Source organism: Dromiciops gliroides, chromosome 1, assembly GCF_019393635.1.
Source record: "Dromiciops gliroides isolate mDroGli1 chromosome 1, mDroGli1.pri, whole genome shotgun sequence".
Lineage (NCBI taxonomy): Eukaryota > Metazoa > Chordata > Mammalia > Microbiotheria > Microbiotheriidae > Dromiciops > Dromiciops gliroides.
In genome coordinates this window covers 735,585,906-735,607,061 of record NC_057861.1, presented here as the reverse complement: position 1 = coordinate 735,607,061, position 21,156 = coordinate 735,585,906, and the positions used below count along the sequence as shown (strand labels likewise).

General features: G+C 39.9%; 1 protein-coding gene across 1 annotated transcript; it reads left to right on the top strand.

The window, feature by feature from the left end:
- Positions 1 to 3,164: 3,164 nt before the first annotated feature.
- On the top strand, positions 3,165 to 20,879 carry C1H3orf49 (chromosome 1 C3orf49 homolog). Its single transcript, XM_043982882.1, has 5 exons — positions 3,165 to 3,289; positions 6,225 to 6,547; positions 8,424 to 8,548; positions 18,308 to 18,421; positions 20,682 to 20,879. Exons 1-5 carry the CDS (start codon positions 3,165 to 3,167, stop codon positions 20,877 to 20,879), a joined length of 885 nt encoding a protein of 294 aa, XP_043838817.1.
- The last annotated feature ends 277 nt before the right edge of the window (positions 20,880 to 21,156 follow it).

Below are 21,156 nucleotides of genomic sequence, written 5' to 3'. Positions count from 1 at the left end.
CCTGAGTTCAAATCTGGCCTCAGACACTTACTAACTGATTGACCCTGGGCAACACATATATGTTTTATATATCATATATAATATCATTTGATATATATCACTATAAATTCTAGTTATTGTTATTATTAAATAGCTAAAGAAAACCAAAACTTTCCCCTGTTAAACAAAAGAGAAGAAATTGCTCAAGGAATCCTCAGTAGACAAGTCCATCTGTCTCCAATCTATATAACACTGAGCTCTAGTTCAAAGAGTAGATTTGTCTCCTAGACTGTCTGTTCTCTTCTTCTGTTTCATAAAAGCTTTGAATCCAGACAAGCAGAAAAGGCATTTCTCCCACATTTCTGAATTCTGTGAATTTTCCCCAAATGAAAGAATCATTTCCTTTTGGGGAAATATCAGAACCAGAATTCAGAATAATGGTGCATTTTTATATTATTACTGGCTTTTCAAATTGTCACAGTAACTAACTCAGCTACAAGAAAATTGAAGAGTAAAGGGGAACAAAAAACAAGAATTTGCTGCCACCCAGTGGTCATATACAACTATTCATCAATTTCTCCTCAGCAGTACCATGGATTCAAACAATGTGAGCTAAGATTAGGGTAGTGCAAACACCATATGTTTGGGGGCAGAAGGGACCTTGAGATATTGGGGATCACAAAACATGATCCTCAGAATAGTGCCATTAGGGGGCTCTGCAATAGAAGTTTAGGTATGCTTTGAGAGGGCTAAAGTCTGTGTCTTTGTGGGAACCCATAAGGATTGCACCCATGTAGGGAGCATGTGAGGCCAGTACCTATACATGGAGGGACAACTTCTACCTATGACATTGTGAAGCTGCAGGTGTCATATGATGATGTCATCTCCTCTGCTCCTCCCTGGTCCTATATGTCAGCCTCATACCTCTGCTATTCCCCACCAGGCACTGTGTCTCTGCTGCTTTCTTCTATCTCCCAAAATTCTGTGCTTCTCAGGGCTCTGCCAGACATGTCACTCTGCAGATCTGAGTCTCTGCTGGGCAATGCTCCCAGCTATCAGTTTCTATCTTCAGGGCTACTTTGCCAGCTATCTCACCTTAAGATGGTGAGCTCCTGGAGGGCAGGAACTGTCTTTTGTCTCTTTTTTGTATCCTGAGTGCTTAGCACAATGCCTGGCACATAGTAGGTACTTAAAAAATAGTTATTGACTGACTGGATGTGGAAACAAGTAATAGCAAGATCACACTCAGCTAAGGAAAGCCAGGATGAGCAGTCTCAGGGTTTTTTCTTCTCAATCCCCATGTCTGAGGCAGAGGTCACCCCAGCTGTCACCCCAGATATATATCTGATTTAGGGTTATAAATTCCCAACTTCCATTCAGTTTAACAGGCAAATGGATTTGAAATGGAACATGTTGTGGTGTGTCCTTCGTGCTCAAAGAAGACCAAAATGACAACATGATGTCAGGGTCAATGTACAGTGTGTCCGACTATGGCTGATCAGACCAATATGAGCTTGGAAGGCAAAAATAGTCCATATGAACGTTTAGAAAGGAGATGTCTCTAAATCTGTGCATTTCATATTTTTGAGTTACTTTGCTCACAAAGCACAGAGACTTCTTTAATGCAGACATGCTATGTTGGATCATCCTGTATCAGTATCTCTAATGGCTCACAACTGATACCAAAGTTCTTCAGAGAGACCCTGAGAATGTCCTTATATTGCTTCTTCTGACCACCAAGAGAGTGCCTGCTTTGTGTTAGCTCTCTATAAAGAAGTCTTTTAGGCAAACCTACGTTTGGTATTTGAACAACATGGGCAGCCCATCAGAGATATGCTCTATGGAGTAGAGTTTGAACTCTTAGCGATTCAGCTTGAAAAATGACCTCAGTGTCTGGTACCCTATCTTGCCAGGTGATCTTCAAAATCTTCCTAAGACAATTCCAATGGAAGTAGTTCAATTTCACTGTCCAGGATTCACAGGCACACAGCAATGAAGTCAGCACAATAGCTCTGTAGGCCTTCAGTTTGCTAGGCAGCCTAATACCTCTTCTGTCCCACACTTCCAAACACTGAACTAGCTCCAGCAATGCATGCATCAACCTCACTGTCTATGTGTACATCCCAAGAAAGTATATTTCCAAAGTAAGTGAACTTATCCATAGCATTCAAAATATCTCTATTTGCTATAATGGATGGTCCCACATATGGGTGATGCGGTGTTGGCTGGAAAAGAACCTCTATTTCCTAGGTATTAGTTATTAAGCCAAAATTAGCACAAGTGGTAGAGAATCAAGCAATACTTTGTGGTATCTCAGCCTCAGAGGTTTCATTAGCTACACAATCATCTGTAAACAAAGTCACACAGTAACTCTCCCTCTGCTTTATTCTTAGCTTGTAGACTTTTCAAGTTAAATAATTTACTGTCCGTGTGGTAGTTGACTTTGTTGCCATCTTAATCCTCGTTTAAGGCATCTGACAACATAGCTGAAAACTTCATGCTTTATAAAAGGCATGGAAGTAAGCACTCAGCCCTGCTTCACTCCATTGGTGACTGGAAAAGTACAAGAGCGTTGTTTATTATTGAGAACCCATGCACACATGCCATAATGAAACTGCTCTCTACCCACCGAATTCACAATCCTGTCCTTACTTTGTATTTCCACCAGCAGCAAAACTAAGTATTTTGACTATGTTTTAGCCAACAGAAAAGCCTTCCTAGCTCCCTATACTGAAATATATAGTTCATTTTCCTTCAAGAACTCAAATCCACATTATTATTCTAGTAGAATAATAAGAAATTACTAATTCGTGCAATTATTTTAATATTGGCCCAAATGGAAAGAATTTGAAAACCATGACACAGAGGTCACCTTTTTTCTATCCTCATCATTTGTGGAGAAATTTACCACACATGTTTAGGAAGAGACCAAGGAATGTCCCATGTCTCTGACAAATGCATCATCAGTGGCCAGTGGGAATACTAAATACGGTCCCTCCCCAGAAATATTGCATGTAACACTTGCAAGGCAACTGGAGGAGAGTCTATGAAATTCTTAAAGGTTGTTTGGACAAAAACAAGCCAGAAGATCAAATGGGTCCCTCTGTCCCTCTGCTAAAAAGTGTATAAATATACCAGCAGTCTCAGAAAGCTAGTGTTCCTTAAATGGAGTGATTTCAGTAACAATGTATCAGTTCCCGAGGCACTTTTCTGAATCCTTTAAGATTGCTTATGGAAAGGGTCGGCACTCTAGGAGTTTTCCACCAACCAAAAGAAAACATGACCCCCTCAAAAGAAAGGGAATTGAAAGGTGAGTAACCAGAATTCCTTTCTCTTAAAACTAATAAATGAGTGTGTTTTCTTGACCCTCTCATTATGTGGTATCGATTATGAATTAGACTTGTTGAAAGTCATAGCTTCTTATTACATGTTAATCCTTTAATATTGAGGAAGAGAAATGTATTCTAATTAATGGTTAAGGAAGTATAGAGCCCTACTCCAAGAATCCAATGGATCTGTGATCTCATCCATATGTGTATGCCCACCAGGGATGCAACAAGGAGAGAGACAAAAAGACAGAAAGACAGAGAGGTCATAGAGACACAAATGGAGAGTGAAAGGGGGAAAGTGGGGAGAGGGAGAGAGAAGAGGAAGAGAAAGGAGAAGGAAGATGAGGAGGAGAAGGAGGAGGAGGCTACTGTTGCCCTGTTGCAGGCTACTGTTTCCAAATGTGAGGGGGCTGGGCTAGGTGAACTCCCAGTTCCCTTTCTGTTCTAAATCTATGAACCTATAAGTATTTTTATCTGAAATAGGGTCTCAGCCTCTACAAGGAAAATTGAGATGATATGTAATCCACAAGATTCTGTGTCAGAGACTTCTACCATTTCAGCAACTCTGATTAGACACTATGTGACACTATGACCAAAGGCCTTTTGATCAGTTTCTCTGAAAAGTTTAGCTCTGTGTGTGTGTGTGTGTGTGTGTGTGTGAATGTGTGTGTGTGTGTGTGTGTATGTTTGGATGCTGAAATATGTAGTACCCATCTCTCATTTTGCACCATCTCTTTGTGTAAAATTTTAAAACTCTTTCTTGTAATTGGCATTCCTTACCATGTCTCAAGTTATAGAACACAGACAAGAGCATCATCGGTGGCCAATGAGAATGCTAAATAGGATGTATGTAACACTTTCAAGGTTCTCCCCAATATTGTATTTGAACTTGGAAAGTCAGCCTGGTCATGCTAAACCACCTGCTGTTTTCCCATCTCTAGAGATTGCTCCTTGACCCTCTTAGCAACCTTCATAAGGAAGATTTCAGACGAGTAAGATCTTTTCATGAGGACCAGGGTACCAAGGAAGTAATAATTACTTTTTATGGAGTTTTGTCCATAAATATTTTAAAGTTTTCATTGCTTTGCTAAGAAATAGCAATGTGCTCCTTGGGACAAACATTATTGCAAGTAAAACAAGCTAAGATATTAAAATAGGAAAGATTAAAATAGGAAATGCATATTTAAGAATAGTACCATTAAAATTGCTTTTGAGAGTGATGACACCAATTTCCTTGGATCTTCAAACAAAAATTTCAGAAAGGGCCCCCTTTCCCTTTGTGAACTGAAAAATGTAGATGTTGCTCATGAAAGATACAGTTCCCCTTCTTCCCATTTTATCACAGAGACAGTCTGTTAGGCCTCCAGAAAAGATAAAAGGAGGCACCTGGCAGAAGCTGCCTTCTGGCTCTGCCTTGTTCTCAATTGTCATTTGCACTTTCCCCATGCAGATCTAAACCTCATAAGCAATTGAGTTCAAATTTTAAAACATATCTGAAATCATAATAATACCTAGCAAATATTTCATGCTTTAAGGCTTGCAAAGTACTTTATATGTTATCTCATTTGATGCTGCAAATGATAAGTGCTGTTATTATCCCCATTTTACATATAAGAAACTGAGACTGGGAGATATTAAATGATGTGTCCACAGTCACCCAGTCAGTAAGTGTCAGAGGCAAGATTTGAACTGAGCGCTTCCCCAAGTCTAGTTCTCTCTTCACTCTCCACCTAAACTGTCTCATTGTCACTTACTTAAAATAGGTAACGTATATAAATACAGCATTTTGTACAAGCAATTGAAGGGTTAGATCATGAATGTAAATCTGGAAGGGACATTAAAGTCTGCTGAGTCCAACCGTCCCACTATATAGATAAAGACATTGAGACTCAGAGACATTGCAGAATCAGTGACTTGCAGAGGGTCAGATAGCTAGTATTTGCATGTAAGGCAGAATTTGAACCCTAGTTATCCTGGTTTCAAATGAACACTCTATCCATTATTCCATGCTAATGGCATGAATTATCCTTGGCTGAATCCTCAGGATCTGTGAGTAAGATGAGGCTACCACCCCATCTCTGCTTCCATAATTTTGTCTTCTTATTGGGTCTCCTTAACCTCTAAGCCTCCGTGTGTCCAGCCTCATTGTGGAGATAGGAAGTAGGAAGAGTTGAGTTTGAAGGCTAATTTTTCCAACGAGTGATCTTTGTTTGCAGAGTCCTTAACAGATAGAAGAGACACCATGAGATATGGATTATATTACTCTATCTTTGTGTGTGTATATCAAGCATGTTCACATTGTTTCCTCACGATAGAGACTATTTGTTTTTTGTCTCTCTATTCCCCTAGTACATCATGAGCACTTAATAAATGCTCATTGAGTGAATGAATAAATGATACAGAAAGTGTCTGGCAAACTTGAAAGTGTTCTGTGTGTCAGTTCCTATTGCTACTACTGTATAATATGTGTAGATTAGTATTTGTAAAACACTTAACACGGTGTCTGACACATATAAATAATTGCTTATTCCTTCCCTTTCCTCCCACTGTCACTGAAGCTGCTCCTCCTAAGATGAGGGAAGGAAGAGGGATACATGGGGAAATTTAAGGAAATATTTTAAAATATATCATTAAGATGTATTATAAGAAATATCATCACTAAGCATGTAGGAGGCATTAGGCAAATCACTCTGCCCCAATCACTTAAAAAACAAAAAACCAGCTCAATCACCTGGTTATCTACAAATGTCCAAATGACTGATTACACTGACCTTTTTTCCCCTCCTGAGGTAATTCAGTGGGCCATTGGTGTGGGCACTGGGTAGATGTGGGCAACCCTTGAAACTTTGTTTTCATGATTTTTCAAATGGTATTTGCTTAAAGGACCTTAATTACAGTTCTCCTCTCTTTGCTAAGGTGGCACAGAGCTGTGTCAACCAACTTAGTTAACCAAAATGTACTGGTCCCCAAAGAGGAATCTTCCAGCGGGAGTGACCTAGAATCACAGCAAAGTCCAGAAAAGAAGAAGAAGAATTTTATGAAGAAAATAAAGACCGCTTTCAGGAGGACACTGCCTGAGCACCACAGAAGTGAAGGAGCAAGGTCTTGGAGGAGTGGCCCCTCAAACCACAAGGAAGCTCTCTTTCCAAACACTCAGAGTTTGCTTCCTAGAATCGCCAAGGAGCTGCCGGCTGCTAAATTATTTGCCAAGCCCCAAATAGAAAAGCTTCCACAAAATGGTAACCAATGGAATGGACATTTATATAGAGCTGGGAGGGGAAGGGGAGGGGAGGGGAGGGGAGAGGAAGGGAAGGGGAAGGGAGGGGAGGGGAGGGGAGGGGAGGGGAGGGGAGGGGAGGGGAGGGGAGGGGAGGGGAGGGGAGGGGAGGGGAGGGGAGGAAATGAAGTGGAAAGAATGGTGGATTTGGAATTAGAGGGTTAAGGTCCTTGCTCTGCTCACTTACTATCAACACAATCTTGGACAAGTCTCCTCCCCTCACTGGTCCTCAGTTTCCTCATCTGTAAGTGGAAGAGGCTGACTTAGCTGACCCCTAATGTTTCTTCTGGGAAATGAAAGAGGGAAGCAAAGAAGGAAGGAAGGAAGGAAGGAAGGAAGGAAGGAAGGAAGGAAGGAAGGAAGGAAGGAAGGAAGGAAGGAAGGAAGGAAGGAAGGAAGGAAGGAAGGAAATAAATCCCTTTCAGGGAGTCCAAACCAAATAAACTAGAAACTATGTCTGTCTATTTGCTATGTCTTTGTTGGTGTCTGTGTATGTCTATGTGTGTTTGTGACATAAATAAACCTGGTGTTTTTCAGTTGACTTTTTTTTTTTTGGTGAGGCAATTGGGGTTAAGTGTCTTGCCCAGTCACACAGCTAGTAAGTGTCTGAGGCCGGATTTGAATTCAGGTCCTCCTGAATCCAGGACTGGTGCTTTATCCACCTAGCTGCCCCCCCCCCCCCGACTGATTACTTTTTCAAACAAACCCACTCTACTGGAAAAAGAGCAGTCACTAACACAGGCACCCAAGCATCTTGTAATAACCTGGCATGGATTGACTTGTACATTTCTATTGAAAAAACAACAACAAAGAAAACACGCTATTAATCTGATTTACCTAGATTTAGGGAACGGGGGAAGGTGAGGGGTTAGGAACAAAGGGAGAACTGATTTCTTTTCTGACTTCCAAATCCCTGACTAGCTTTAATTTCTTGTTCTTAGCCAGTAATATAGAAACCATTCTCGCTACTGCATCAATAACAATTTAGTGCCTAAAATCCATCTCACTCAACTAGAAACCCTCCTGACATATTCTTGCCCTCCCTGTAAGACGAGCTGTCACCTCTTCTTCATCCTCAGTTACAGGTTCCAGGATCAGGCTTCAAAGTCATCTCAAAGAGATGACCCTACTCCATTGTGAACTGTTTTCCACAGAGGCTTTGGTGACCAAAAAATAGGGGCATAGGAGAAAAGAAAAGGCTAATTCAGGAAAAAGGTGTAATCACCAATGACTTCTAAAGTGGGATTTTCCAGCAATAAGATTTCTTAATCTTCTCTCTCCAGTCCTATTCTAATACCACTCTAGAGTGGAAAGGCGCTTGTGGGTTTTGTTGAAGGCAGAAAAGCTTTTGAGCCCAGGCCTGCTAATGAACCAGCTTCACTTATCATGAAAGGGCCAGAGTTGCTAAATTTAGAGTGACTGGTCATATGAAGCTTGGCTGCTCAGTGATGAATTTTTTGTCCACAACAACTCACAAAGACTATCTACTAAGTTGTGGAGAGGCTATAATCTTCACTGATAAGAGAATTGTCCACATCAATGAAACCAGAGGTTTTCATATAGGATCATAAGAAGGGACATGAGATATTATCTAATCTAAGCTCCTCATTTTACAGAGTGGGGAACTGAGGCCCAGGGAAGCTAAGTAACTTGTCTAAAATCACACTGGAAGTAATTGGCAGAGCCACAATTTGAACTCTGGTTCTCTGACTCCAAATCCAATACTTTCCTCACTAGACTATGGCTTCTGGATGTATTAATACACAGATAAAAATGTCCTGCGTGAATAAAACATTCACTTTTATGATTCTCATCCACTTTCTCTCCCTTTCCTAAAGCAACTATCCAACTGGATGTTGTAGAAGCAGAAACTGAAGAGATTACTGGGGGAAATACCTTTGTTCGAGCCAGAAGGACAACAAGGAGGCTTTCTGTGACCTCCCTACCTTCTGGACTTCAAAAGGTAAAAATTATTCTCTGATTACAGAAGATAGAGTTGGAAGGAATGATAGAGGTCATCGAGACCAATTTTTATCCAAAAAAATCCCCAGCCCAGCACAGCAGAGAAGTGGTCAGACAGTCTTTGCTTGAATATCTCTAATGAGGAGAACCCACAGTTTATTTCACTTTGCAGCAGCTCTAATCATTGGGAAGTTTATCAGGAAACCAAACCTACCTTTGACTCTTTGAACTTCCTTCCCATTTCTCCTGGTTGTGTCCTCCAGAGCCAAACAAAACAAATTGAATCCCTTGTCCACTCTTCTGAGTCTTCTCTTTCCCAGGTTAAACTCTTGAAGGGAGTGGTCACTTGTCCTCACACTTCCCTTCATCATTTCTACCCTAATAACAAGTTCCTTTCTGCTAATGAAAATCAGATGCAGAAGAGACTATCCCCTTGTTGGCTTCTCAGCCATTTGGAAAAATAACATTATCATTAAAGCAAGTCCAGAACGATTGGCCTTTGTCAGAGAGCTCTAGCAGAAATCTGGATAATGAAGTCTCTCATCACTATTATATCATGTCTCTGTGCTAGACTGTTTTTGCCTCCATTTGGGGGATCCATGTATAGACATTTGAGACCATGAAAAGTACTGGCTCCTTTCTTAGATGTGTTTTTTTTTTCCTTCTGTGAATTTGAATAGCTCAATTTCTATTCTTTTTCCTTCATTATGGTTATGCTAAGATCCACATAGGAAGTTCCCCACACCACCCCCAATCACCTTTTTTTAGTTTAAAGACTTTGATTTGATTTTTCTTACCAGCTTCTGTAAAGAATACTCCGTCCTGACCAGGAATCTATGATGTCTGTGTGTCTGCGTTTCAACCATGATCCAAAAGTATTTCTCTTTGTATTCTGTGCCTTCAATGGACAGCAGTGAGGTTGGGGTGGGGGGGAATGAAACATCTGTTCCCCTGTAGTCTTCAGTAGCTTGACCAAGACTTCATACTATTTGGCAATATTTTTAATGTTCCTTCTGTCTATGATTTGTGCCTACACAAGTCACTAGAAATGGATAGTAACCATCTCTTTTGATAAACTCTACAAGGCTCTCTGTTATGTTTTGGGTATGTACCCCCAACAGACAGCAGAAATGTCCATTGTTATTCTCAGCAGGGTAATGCAATAACCACTATTCTTCATCCCACTCACTTCTTTGACCCTTACTTAGACAGTCTCTCATTTAGCACGTTCTATGGCTCAACATCATCATTCCTTGGAGAACAATCAACTTTTGCCTCCTCAAAGTATCCAGTTCCCTCCCCTTCAAGAAAAACCTCAGATCTGTTTTTAAATTCTAAGTATAACTCTTATCCTGTGTATCATTCTTCCACTCCCTAAACTCCTGACAATGTTTGAATTTTTTCTTGCTTGCCCCAGATCTCTTTTTTCTCATTTAATCCCCACTTCAAACCTCTCTCAATCTGTGTGGAGTGTGGAGTCCTTTTACCTCTTCCAAGAGGGAAATTAGTCTACAATTAGAATACAACTAACAGACACTTGACTGTGTCAGAAATATAAACACTGTTCATTCAATGTCACTGCAAAATTCCTCCTGTTTTCCATATAAACTGTGATTTTCAACCTTTTTTTTAGACTACTTGTGGTTGTTTACAATTCATCTTGAGTTCTTTTTAATAATCTTTATAGCTGGGGGCAGCTAGGTGGCACAGTGGATAAAACACCAGCCCTGGATGCAGGAGGAACTGAGTTCAAATCCAACCTCAGACACTTGACACTAGCTGCGTGACCCTGGTGAAGTCACTTAACCCTCATTGTCCTTCCAAAAAAAAAAGATGTAAAATAATCTTTATAGCTAATTATCACCTCAATGATTTGATGTTTCCATCTAACTTTCTAACCTTAGTCTCAAGGACAACTCCGTAAGGATACCCCACCTGCCTTCCCTCTAACTTTCTGTCCCCTTTACCAGTCTTCAATCTACTCTACCAATCTGTTTTCATCTCCATTTTTACTTATCTTTTCTTATTTGCCTTGCCTTGCCAACTATCTTCTCCATTTCTTTTTCCTTGAGCCTTTTTTCCTAATCTATTTTAATCCTTTCTCCTTTCTCTCTTTTAACCTTCTCTTAAAGAATCTATAAGTATACTATCTAGAAGTATAATCATAGAATTTATAAGTTGGAAAACCCCTCAGTAGTTATGTTTCAACTCATTAATGAAAGGAATCCTCATTATATTTTACTTGGTTATCCAGCTCCTCCCTTGACTTTGAAGGAAGGGAAACTTCCTATCTATGGAAAACTCTAATTGTTGGATTTTTTTTCCCCTTATATCAGGTCTAAATTTGCTTTTTTTACAAGTTCCACCCATTATTCCTAGTTCTGCCATTTCAGAACAGGACAAATCGAATAAATAAAACAGAACATATTTAATTCCTTCTCACACTACCACCCTTCAAATATTTGACATTGTAATCATGTCTCCACTGAGAGTTCTCTTCTATCACATCTCCCACTGATTGTTCTCTTCTCCAGGCTAAATATATACACTTTCTTCGACTAGAGGCAGCGAGATGCACAGTGAGTGGATAGAACATTGGGTCTAGAGTCAGGAAGACTGGTGTTCAAATGTGACCTCAAATGCACAATTACTAGCTGCGTGAGCTAGTCACTTTACTTCTATCTGGTTCAGTTAATGTGGATAATAATAGCATCTGACTCCCTTGGTTGTTATGAAAATCAATGAGATAAATGTTTATAAAGCATTTAACACAGTATCTGGCACACTGCAGATATTTAATAAATGCCTGGCTCCTCTCCTTCCTCACAACTATTTTCATAAGAATACTAAGATATTATTTGCCCATTAAACTACTCCTCCCTTTTCCAACTACATATATGTGTGAAGTCAAATGTTCTTCACATCCTTTGATCAAAACTGCCCATCAAAGCAAACTGAAATCAGAATCAGACATGAGATTCCAACTGTCTTCCATTAAGTCAGATATTAAAGAGTTTTGCAAAAAATATGTAAAACAGGGGGTAGCTAGGTGGTGCAGCGGATAAAGCACTGGCCCTGGATTCAGGAGGACCTGAGTTCAAATTCAGCCTCAGATACTTGACACTTACTAGCTGTGTGACCCTGGTCAAGTCACTTAACCCTCATTGCCCCACAAAAAAAAAATTTTTTTAATTTTTAAATGTAAAACAATGCTATTCTCATTCACATTTTTGTTTAGGAAAATTAGACTTTTTTCATAATAATTATTTCTGTTAACCCAAAATGGCTTTCTTATTGTTATTTCAAATTAATATTTTGGGGGGACAGGGCAAATTAATTAATTAATTTTTAAAAAATTTATCAGCCTAACATTCTTACCAGACTTTCCTTGTTATCTGATCTCTGCACTTGATCAAGACTGGTCTAATTTTTAAGCCATGGTCTAGAAGCTCAAATCCCATTCTCAGACACTTCCTTATCCTATGCAGCTGTTTAGTTCCCAAATAATTTTTTTCTTCCTATGATCTTTTCCTTTAATGCACAACAGTGAGGAAACCACTACCTATTCCCCTGTGGTCTTCAATTTCTTACCCAAGGCTTCTTAATCTTAGGCAACACTTGTTTAGGTTCCTCTGCCCCATTTGTGTCCACATGACTCCTCAAATGTCAGTGATTGTATCTGTCTTGATAAGTCTCAAGATGTTCTCTCTTATGCTTAAGATACATGCCCCAGGGAGACAACATCTCAGCTGTGGTTATCAGATCGTCGGAGAGCTTCCAGAGCAGGAAATTGCCAACTTCTCTTACTCTCCTCTTCCTCTGGCACTTAATGGATGATAGCTCACACAATATGACTTCTGAGCTTCTACTAGATATTTCCTGGAAGCACAAGTGACTTCTTCCTCAGAGCATCTCTGCCTTCTCTTGAGGAAAAACCATCGATCTGTTTTTAAACTCTCATTGGAGTGCTGCTGTCCTTTCTTTTCTCCTTCTCTTCTATGTGTAACACTTTTCCATTCCAACCTCCTGACAAGGGGGTAGCTAGTTCCCTTTCATATCAGATAGCCTCTGCTCCTCACCCCACCCCCCAACTTTTTTCCACTTGAAGCCTTGCTTTTCTTTTCCTTCATTCTCCCTCACATCTTGGAGGGTAGAAAAGCATTCAAGTCTCCATTTTCTCCTCCAATTGGGAGATAAAGCTACACTTGGAATATGGATGACGGTCACTTGTCTGCAGCAGAAATACCAAAATCATGTACTGGAGACAAATCACTGTAAAATTTCCTCCTCTTTTCCATACTGGTTGAGATTTTTCTGTCTTGTTTTGTTTGGGGCTTTTTTTGTTTTGTTGTTTTGTTTTGTTTTGTTTTGCAGGGCAACGAGGGTTAAGTGACTTGCCCAGGGTCGCACAGCTAGTAAGTGTCAAGTGTCTGAGGCCGGATTTGAAGTCAGGTCCTCCTGAATCCAGGGCCGGCGCTTTACCCACTGTGCCACCTAGCTGCCCCTTCTGTCTTGTTTTAAAAAGAAATACTTGTTGGGGCAGCTAGGTGGCACAGTGGGTAAAGCGCCGGCCCTGGATTCAGGAGGACCTGACTTCAAATCCGGCCTCAGACACTTGACACTTACTAGCTGTGCGACCCTGGGCAAGTCACTTAACCCTCGTTGCCCTGCAAAAATAAGTAAATAAATAAATGTTTGTTAATTTAATACTATTAAATATAGTATAAATGCTATTTTAAAATGCATGTTTATTCATCAACCACAAGCACTTAGTTAAAACTTTAATAGCCAGTCGACATTGCCTGATAATTTGATTGTATCATTCAATTTCCTTTCCTTAGTCTCAGCACCTCAGCTATACTCACCTTCCCTTTAGTGTTCTGCCAGTCTGTTTCACCAATTTGCTCTACCCACCAATTTAATCTACCAACTTGCTTTGCCTGCCCTCTAATTGTTCCATTTACTTTTTTAAACTTACTTTGCCTTGTCTTATCAACTTATTTTCTCCCCTTCCCCCCTTGAGTCTTTGTTTTCCTTAGTACTTTTATATCCTCCCTAAATGTTTTTGATTCTGCTCTTCTTTCACCCCAGACATAAAATTAAGACTAGTATCTGGGCCAGAGATTCTTCTCTTTTCAATTTCTCCCAAATTTCTCCAAATATCTCCTTTTCATATTGAATCTCTAGTCTCCTTTACAAGTCCAAATGCCTCCAAATCACTTATACAATGCCCTTTTTCCTTTTATTCAGCTCATGTTCTCCTATCTTCTTCCCATCCTTCTCCCAAGACCTATAAAAACCAGAAATTAATCAGTGTGACCTTAGAATAAAGTTGTTTCCAAAGGCCTTTTGGATTTAAAGCAATCTAACATTCCATTTCAGGAGTTTCTTTAATACTAAAAGATTATTTTATTTCAAATGACAAAAAAAAAGTCAAAGATAGCATTTGTGTTGGGGTTTGTTTGTTTTATTTTTGTCCGCTATGTCAAACTGTTCATTCCCTTTGAGTCTAGTAACCTTATCTTTCAGTTCTCTTTCATAGGAATTGTCTACCCTCAAGTTCAAACTCAAGTTGAAACTAATTAATCTTATTCATTTGGGGTATATGGGGTGTTAAGAGAAGAATAACTCTGGTGTCAGGACTTGCTGAGCCCTTTTCAGGCTGTTCACCCATCTTTGGTGTCTACCTGTCATCCAGCTCTCACCTATAGCATGTACAGCAGCTACATTCCAGTAAATCTGTCTCAGCAGATGGGCTAAACCAGGTTGAGGGTAACTAACAGGCCTCAACCCCATTGGTGAGTTAGGAGGATGTCTACCCCAAGTATGTAAAGACTCACCCCAGAGAAATGGATGGATGAGAACAATTTGTTCAGATGGCCATGAAGGCAGTGTAAGCAGGTGTTGTGGAGGGTTTCGAACTTGGTCAGACATCAAAGATGCTAAGGTCATCTACTGCATCTTGGGCCATTGCCAGTTGTTTTGACTTTTCTCTTGCCACTGGACTTGGATGACTCTGAAAACAGAGAGTAAGGATGATGATTCTGTGCAACTCTGACTCACTAAAATCCAGTTCCCTCAGTGATATCATTCTTCCTCTTTGAAAATGAAGGATGGGGGCAGCTAGGTGGTACAGTGGATAAAGCACCAGCCCTGGATTCAGGAGGACCTAAGTTCAAATCCGGCCTCGGACACTTGACACTAGCTGTGTGATCCTGGGCAAGTCACTTAACCCCCATTGCCCCACCAAAAAAAGAAAAGAAAAGAAAATGAAGGATGATCACCAACAACAATATACTTCTAACTTTCAAGAGAAATTACCATCCAAGAAGGATAATTGGTAATGTTAAGCCATGATGGCTTAGATGTCAAATGATGTACATGTTTGAAAGTGGATATGGTAAAGGATAGGTTAAAAGAGGTAGGACAGCTTTAACTTGAAGAGAAGCCTGGGGGTGGAGAGGGATCAGGGAGAGAGACTTGAGAGCAGCCTTCAAAATGTGAAGGTCTGTCACGTGGAACAAAGATTTGATGTATTCTTAGTGGTCCCAAGAAAGCAAAGCTAAGAGCAAGGTAGAAAGTTACACAAAGGCAAATTTAGGCTTGAAGTGAAGACAAATTTCCCCTTGCAGCCACCCCAAAGCAGGAGGGACCACACCAGAGGACTATGACTCCAACCTTCCCCCACTGGAGGTCATCAAGATAAAACTACATGATCATTGGTCTGGAATATTGTCAAAAGGATTCCAGCTCAAGTTTGGGTCAGACAAGATGTCCTCTGAGGTCCCTTCCAATGTCAATATTCTGATTCTGTGATTTCACAGAGGCAGCCTAGGATAGTGGTAGGATACTGTAATCAGAATCAGGGATTGCTGGGCTCAAATACCATGATAAATAGATAGATAGAAGATAAATAGGTAGAAGCAAATAGTAGGGAAATGGATGGATGGACAGATGATAGATAAGTAGATAGTAGGTAGATGGATGGATGGATGGATAGATAGATGATAGATTAGATAGATAGATGGATAGATAGATAGATAGATAGATAGATAGATAGATAGATAGATAGATAGATAGATAGATAGATAGACAGACAGACAGATAGATAGATAGAAGTAGATAGTAGGTAGATGAATGGATAGATAGATAGATGATAGATTAGATAGATAGATGGATAGATAGATAGAAAGATAGATTGGTAGGTAGGTAGAAGTAGATAGTAGGTAGATGGATGGACAGGTAGATGATAGATTAGATAGATTGATTGATAGACTGATATATATAAGTAGATAGTAGGTAGATGGATGGATAGATAGATTAGATAGACAGAAAGATGGATAGATGGATAGATAGGTAGATAGATAGATAGATAGATAGATAGATAGATAGATAGATAGATAGATAGATAGATAGATAGATAGATAGAAAGATAGATAGAAAGATAGATTGGTAGGTAGGTAGAAGTAGATAGTAGGTAGATGGATGGACAGATAGATGATAGATTAGATAGATGATAGATAGATAGATAGATAGATAGATAGATAGATAGATAGATAGATAGATAGATAGATGGATGATAGATAGATAGATAGATAGATAGATAGATAGATAGATAGATAGATAGATAGATAGATAGATAGATAGATAGATAGATAGATTGATAGATTGATTAATAGATTGATAGAATGATAGAAGTAGATAGTAGGTAGATGGATGGATAGATGATAGATTATACAGAAAGACAGATGGATAGATAGATAGATAGGCAGGTAGGTAGGTAGGTAGGTAGGTAGGTAGGTAGGTAGGTAGGTAGGTAGGTAGAAGTAGATAGTAGGTAGGTGGATGGACAGATAGATGATAGATTAGATAGAAAGATAGATGGATAGATAGAAGGATATATAGGTAGGCAGAAGTAGATAGTAGGTAGATGGATGGACAGATAGATTATAGATTAGATAGATCGATTGATAGATAGAAGTAGATAGTAGGTAGATGGATAGATAGTAGATTAGATAGACAGAAAGATGGATAGATAGATGGGTAGATAGATAGATAGATAGATAGATAGATAGATAGATAGATAGATAGATAGATAGATAGATAGATAGATTGGTAGATAGGTAGGTAGAAGTAGATAGTAGGTAGATGGATGGACAGATAGATGATAGATTAGATAGAAAGATAGATGGATAGATAGAAGGATATATAGGTAGGCAGAAGTAGATAGTAGGTAGATGGATGGATAGGTAGATGATAGATGATAGATAGTCACACAGACAGACACAGATTGATTAGATGCTTACTGTGTGCCAGCCGCAGTCCTAAGCACTAGAGATACAAATAAAACAGTTTCCACTCTTCACGATCTTACTTTCTAATAGGGGAAAACAAAACATGGAAATGAGCTGAGAAGGAATGGGTCAGAGGAGACTGAAGGATGCTCAAAGTGCTCATAAAATGGTGGTCCTAGCTAAATACTCAATCAGGAGAACAGAATCCAGGTTGGAGGCATCTTGAGGAGATAGAGAAAAAAATGAATTTACATGCTGTGTGACCCTGGACAAGTCACATGACCTCTTGGTACCTCCAGCAACACCCTAGTACTCACCTACTGTCATAGAAAGGTTGCAAAGTGTGTTGGTAGAGGGAGTTTCCATGCTAAGACTCCCCCATTCTGAGGAAATCACAGTTCCTTCCTGTATTTGCATATGGAAGATTTCCTACTGTGGAACTCTATGGGTTTCTAAGTGTATGTGAATTGGAGTGGAGAACTGGGGCGATTTTCTGGATAATTCCACCTCCCAAATCAATTATGCCTCACTCATCTGGATATTTTAGGTTAGTGGGATTTGTCTTGCATTATCCAGATGTGGTAAACCCTTCAATTTTCTACATTGCTCTGTATGTAGACTGTCCACAAAGGAATTAGGTCTTCAAAGAGGTCTCGGTGATCAGGGGCTCTCGTACTCAGGTATGGATGGAATTTGCTTTCTCTGCTACATTTGCTCAGACCCCATTTGTCAATATATTCAGCCAAGCCCATAGAGATGGTATGGGGAGTGGACAGGCACCAACAACTTTGTTCAGGACTTACACAAAGGTGTGCAATCTGATTATTCAGTGCATGGGGAAGGAACAGTGAAGAGAAAATTAAACCAGAGCTCATTAGCCAGAAGCCATGACCTTGGAATGATTTCCCATGGCAATCTTGTAGGGCAAGTACTTTAACTAGCAAACCAGGGTGTGGGGAGGGAAGTACGATGCATGGGGAGAAAAAGCCCAGGGCTTTCTTTTCATGTTCCCAGACTCTTCAGCCATCAGAATAAAGGAATGTGCCGAACAGTGCGCCCAAATTAATGGCTTGATCCAGTAATAATGAGTTTTAGAAGGCACTGGTCCATGGAAGCTCAGATCGCTTACTGTGCTCAGTGGTTCCAGAGGCAATTTTCCCTCTTCTACTTATGTTTGACCTGTTTTCTCAATGCTGTAGATTCTTTCTGAGCCAGGCCCTCTCGTTTCTCTGCATCCTACAGATCTCTTCAAAGAAAGCTCTCTGCACAAAGCACATCCACGGGGCGTGGAGAATAATATGCCTATGTACGGCTGTCAGCCAAATGTTTTTACCTGGCAGATGTTCATAGTTTATAAGCAAATACATTTTAGGAGTTATTGTTCTTTGCTAAATTCTTATTTAAGCATTAGTGGAGGGCTCCTAGTAGCTCTCCCTGCCTGATCGGTTTTTCAATTCTTTCACCAGGGCTCATATTTATCAAAGAAGAGACGGCACTTCCCAGTGCTTAGAAAAAAGAAAGCTAACGTGGAAAACATCCTTTGTGCCTCTGATTTGACAGTAGGAAAACTTCAGATGCAGGTAGCAGAATATGCTTTTTGCTTTGCTTTTGTATTTTTGGTGATGGAGGCAAATAGTATGTGACATCTAAAACATATGGATATGATAAATATCCAGCAAGAGGGAAATGTTTAAAAATGTTTGTATATTAATATTAATTAGAAAGCAATCAAGATGGATAGGAGAGGAAGCCAGAGACACCTGGAAAGACATTTATAAAATTATGCAAAGTGGGGGCAGCTAGGTGGCACAGTGGATATAGCACCAGTCCTGGAGTCAGGAGGACCTGAGTTCAAATCCAGCATCAGACACTTGACACTAGCTGTGTGACCTTGGGTAACTTAACCCTCATTGCCCCACCAAAAAACAAAAACAAAATAAAATTATGCAAAGTGTGTTGGGGGATGCAGGGAGAAATAGAACCAGAAGAACCTGTTCTATACTTCCTACCATCAAATAAGGGAAAATAGATGGGAATCAAGCAAGTGAAAAGCAACAAGCATTTGTGAAATGACTCATGCACTGGACACTCTGACAGGCACTGGGAATACAAAAACCAAAGGGAAATAATTCCTGCTTTCAATATGCTTCCATTTTGTCAAGAAGATCACACACACACACACACACACACACACACACACACACACACACACACATGAGAATCAGAGATTTTTGAATTGAAGAGGACCTTAGAACTCCTCAAGTTCATCTCTTTAATTTTCAGGTGAACAAATTGATGTGCAGAAAGATGAAGTCACTCAGATGGTAACTCAGCTAATGTGTCAGAAGTAGGATTTGAATCCAGGTCTTTTTTGATCTCAAGACCACAGTGATACTCACTATATCATTGTTCCCTGCAATGTCCTTGGAGAGGAGGGGAAGATGCTAGGAGCAAGGGGGAATCAGGGAAGGCCTCATGTAGGAGGTGGTGATTAAACTGACTTGAAGGAAAATAGGATTTCTAAGGAGTAGAAGCAATGGCGAAGAATAAACCAAGAATCATGATAGAGACTTAGAGGACTCTGCCTGCAGAGGTGGAGGCGGGGAAGAGGAGAAGTATTAAAATAGATAATACATCAAAAGGAATTCATTTAAACTTGAATCATTCATTACTAGGCACATTTCATTGTTTGTATGTTGTTTGTTGGTAAATGCTGATCTTCTAATATCTAAATACTCAAGTGGGTCTGCAGTCTAATAGATGTGGGTATGATGCAAAGCCTTCCACTAATGCAGACTGAAAAAGTCACCCATGGCTGTCCATCTAGTATCCTTTGCAATTGACATCTATCCAACTCCTTTTTCTCTTCTGCTCATGTATATCTCTGAAGATAGAGCACTGGACTGGGAGGATGGAAGACATGAGTTCAAATCCCACCTCAAACACTTACAAGCTGTGTGACCTTGGGAAAGTCACTGAACCTTTTTAGCCTCAGTTTTGCCATCTGTAAAATGGAGATTACAATAGCACCTAGCTCACAGGATTGCTGCAAGAATCAAATGGTATATCTTAAGTACTTTACAAATAGAAAACACTAGGCAAATGACAGTTATTATTGTTATTATTATCATTATTTTCCCATATTGCAGCCTACTTGCCCCCACCATATTCCTCTGAGTAGGGATATTCCTTTTCAACTCTTTGGAAACTAGCTCACAGTCTTACGATGGCACCAGCAGGATATTGGCATTAAAAAGTTATGCCAGGGACAGCTAGGTGGCACAGTGGATTGAGGAGGATCTGAGTTCAAATCCGACCTCAGACACTTGACACTTACTAGCTGTGTGACCCTGGGCAAGTCACTTAACCCTCATTGCCCCGCCCCCCCCCCCAAAAGTTATGCCTTGATTGTTAGAAACTTAAAGACCTAAGCTTTTTGTAAAGTTCTGAATAGAATATTTTAAAATGAAACTGTGGATATGAGATTTGACTGATTACATGAATTAAGGAGCCATAAACATGAAGGCCACTAGGATGGCACAGCAACCAAAAACAACCAGGCACAATACAATAGATTTTATGATTGAGCGAATTCATTTAAAAATAAATGCAGATACAAGGACTTTTTTTTTTCCTCAAGAAAAAGAAGGGTACTTTTTGCCATAGGGAGGTATTGTCAAGATCTCAAATGATGGCCAGTACTCAAATTAGATTAATACTCTGGGATGTGAAAATGCTTGCCAGACGTCTTGGTTCTTGTTTCTCCAAAAGCAGCCTCCCCTTCTGCATCTGCAGAGCATTCACACCAACCATCCTCTTTCTTTGTGTCTGTCCACTTAGGTGGATGACCTCATAGAAACAGTGACAGAGAAATCCATGAAGCTCTTGGCCCAGAGACATGCAGAACTGCAACAGTGTGAATTTCTCGGAGATGAGATTCTTCAGTCATCCAAGCAATTCCAAAGGGTTTCCAAGAAAACCATGAGGAAATATAAATTGAAAAATGTGTGTTTTCCATGTACTTGCTGCTGCTATTGAGTCCTTACAGATAGTATGGGCAGCTAGGTGGCAAAGCAGATAGAGCCCTGGGAAAGTCACTTAACCCTGTTTGCCTCAGTTTCCTCATTTGTAAAATGAGCTGGAGAAGGAAATGACAAACCACTCCGGTATCTCTGCCAAGAAAACCCCAAATGGGGTAATGAAGAATCAGAAAAAACTGAAAAAAAATAACACAGGGAATATAAAAGTTGATATTTCTAATGCACGGATCTGACTATGTTCATCACTGCCCCCCCTGAAGTTTTTATGGTTGCCT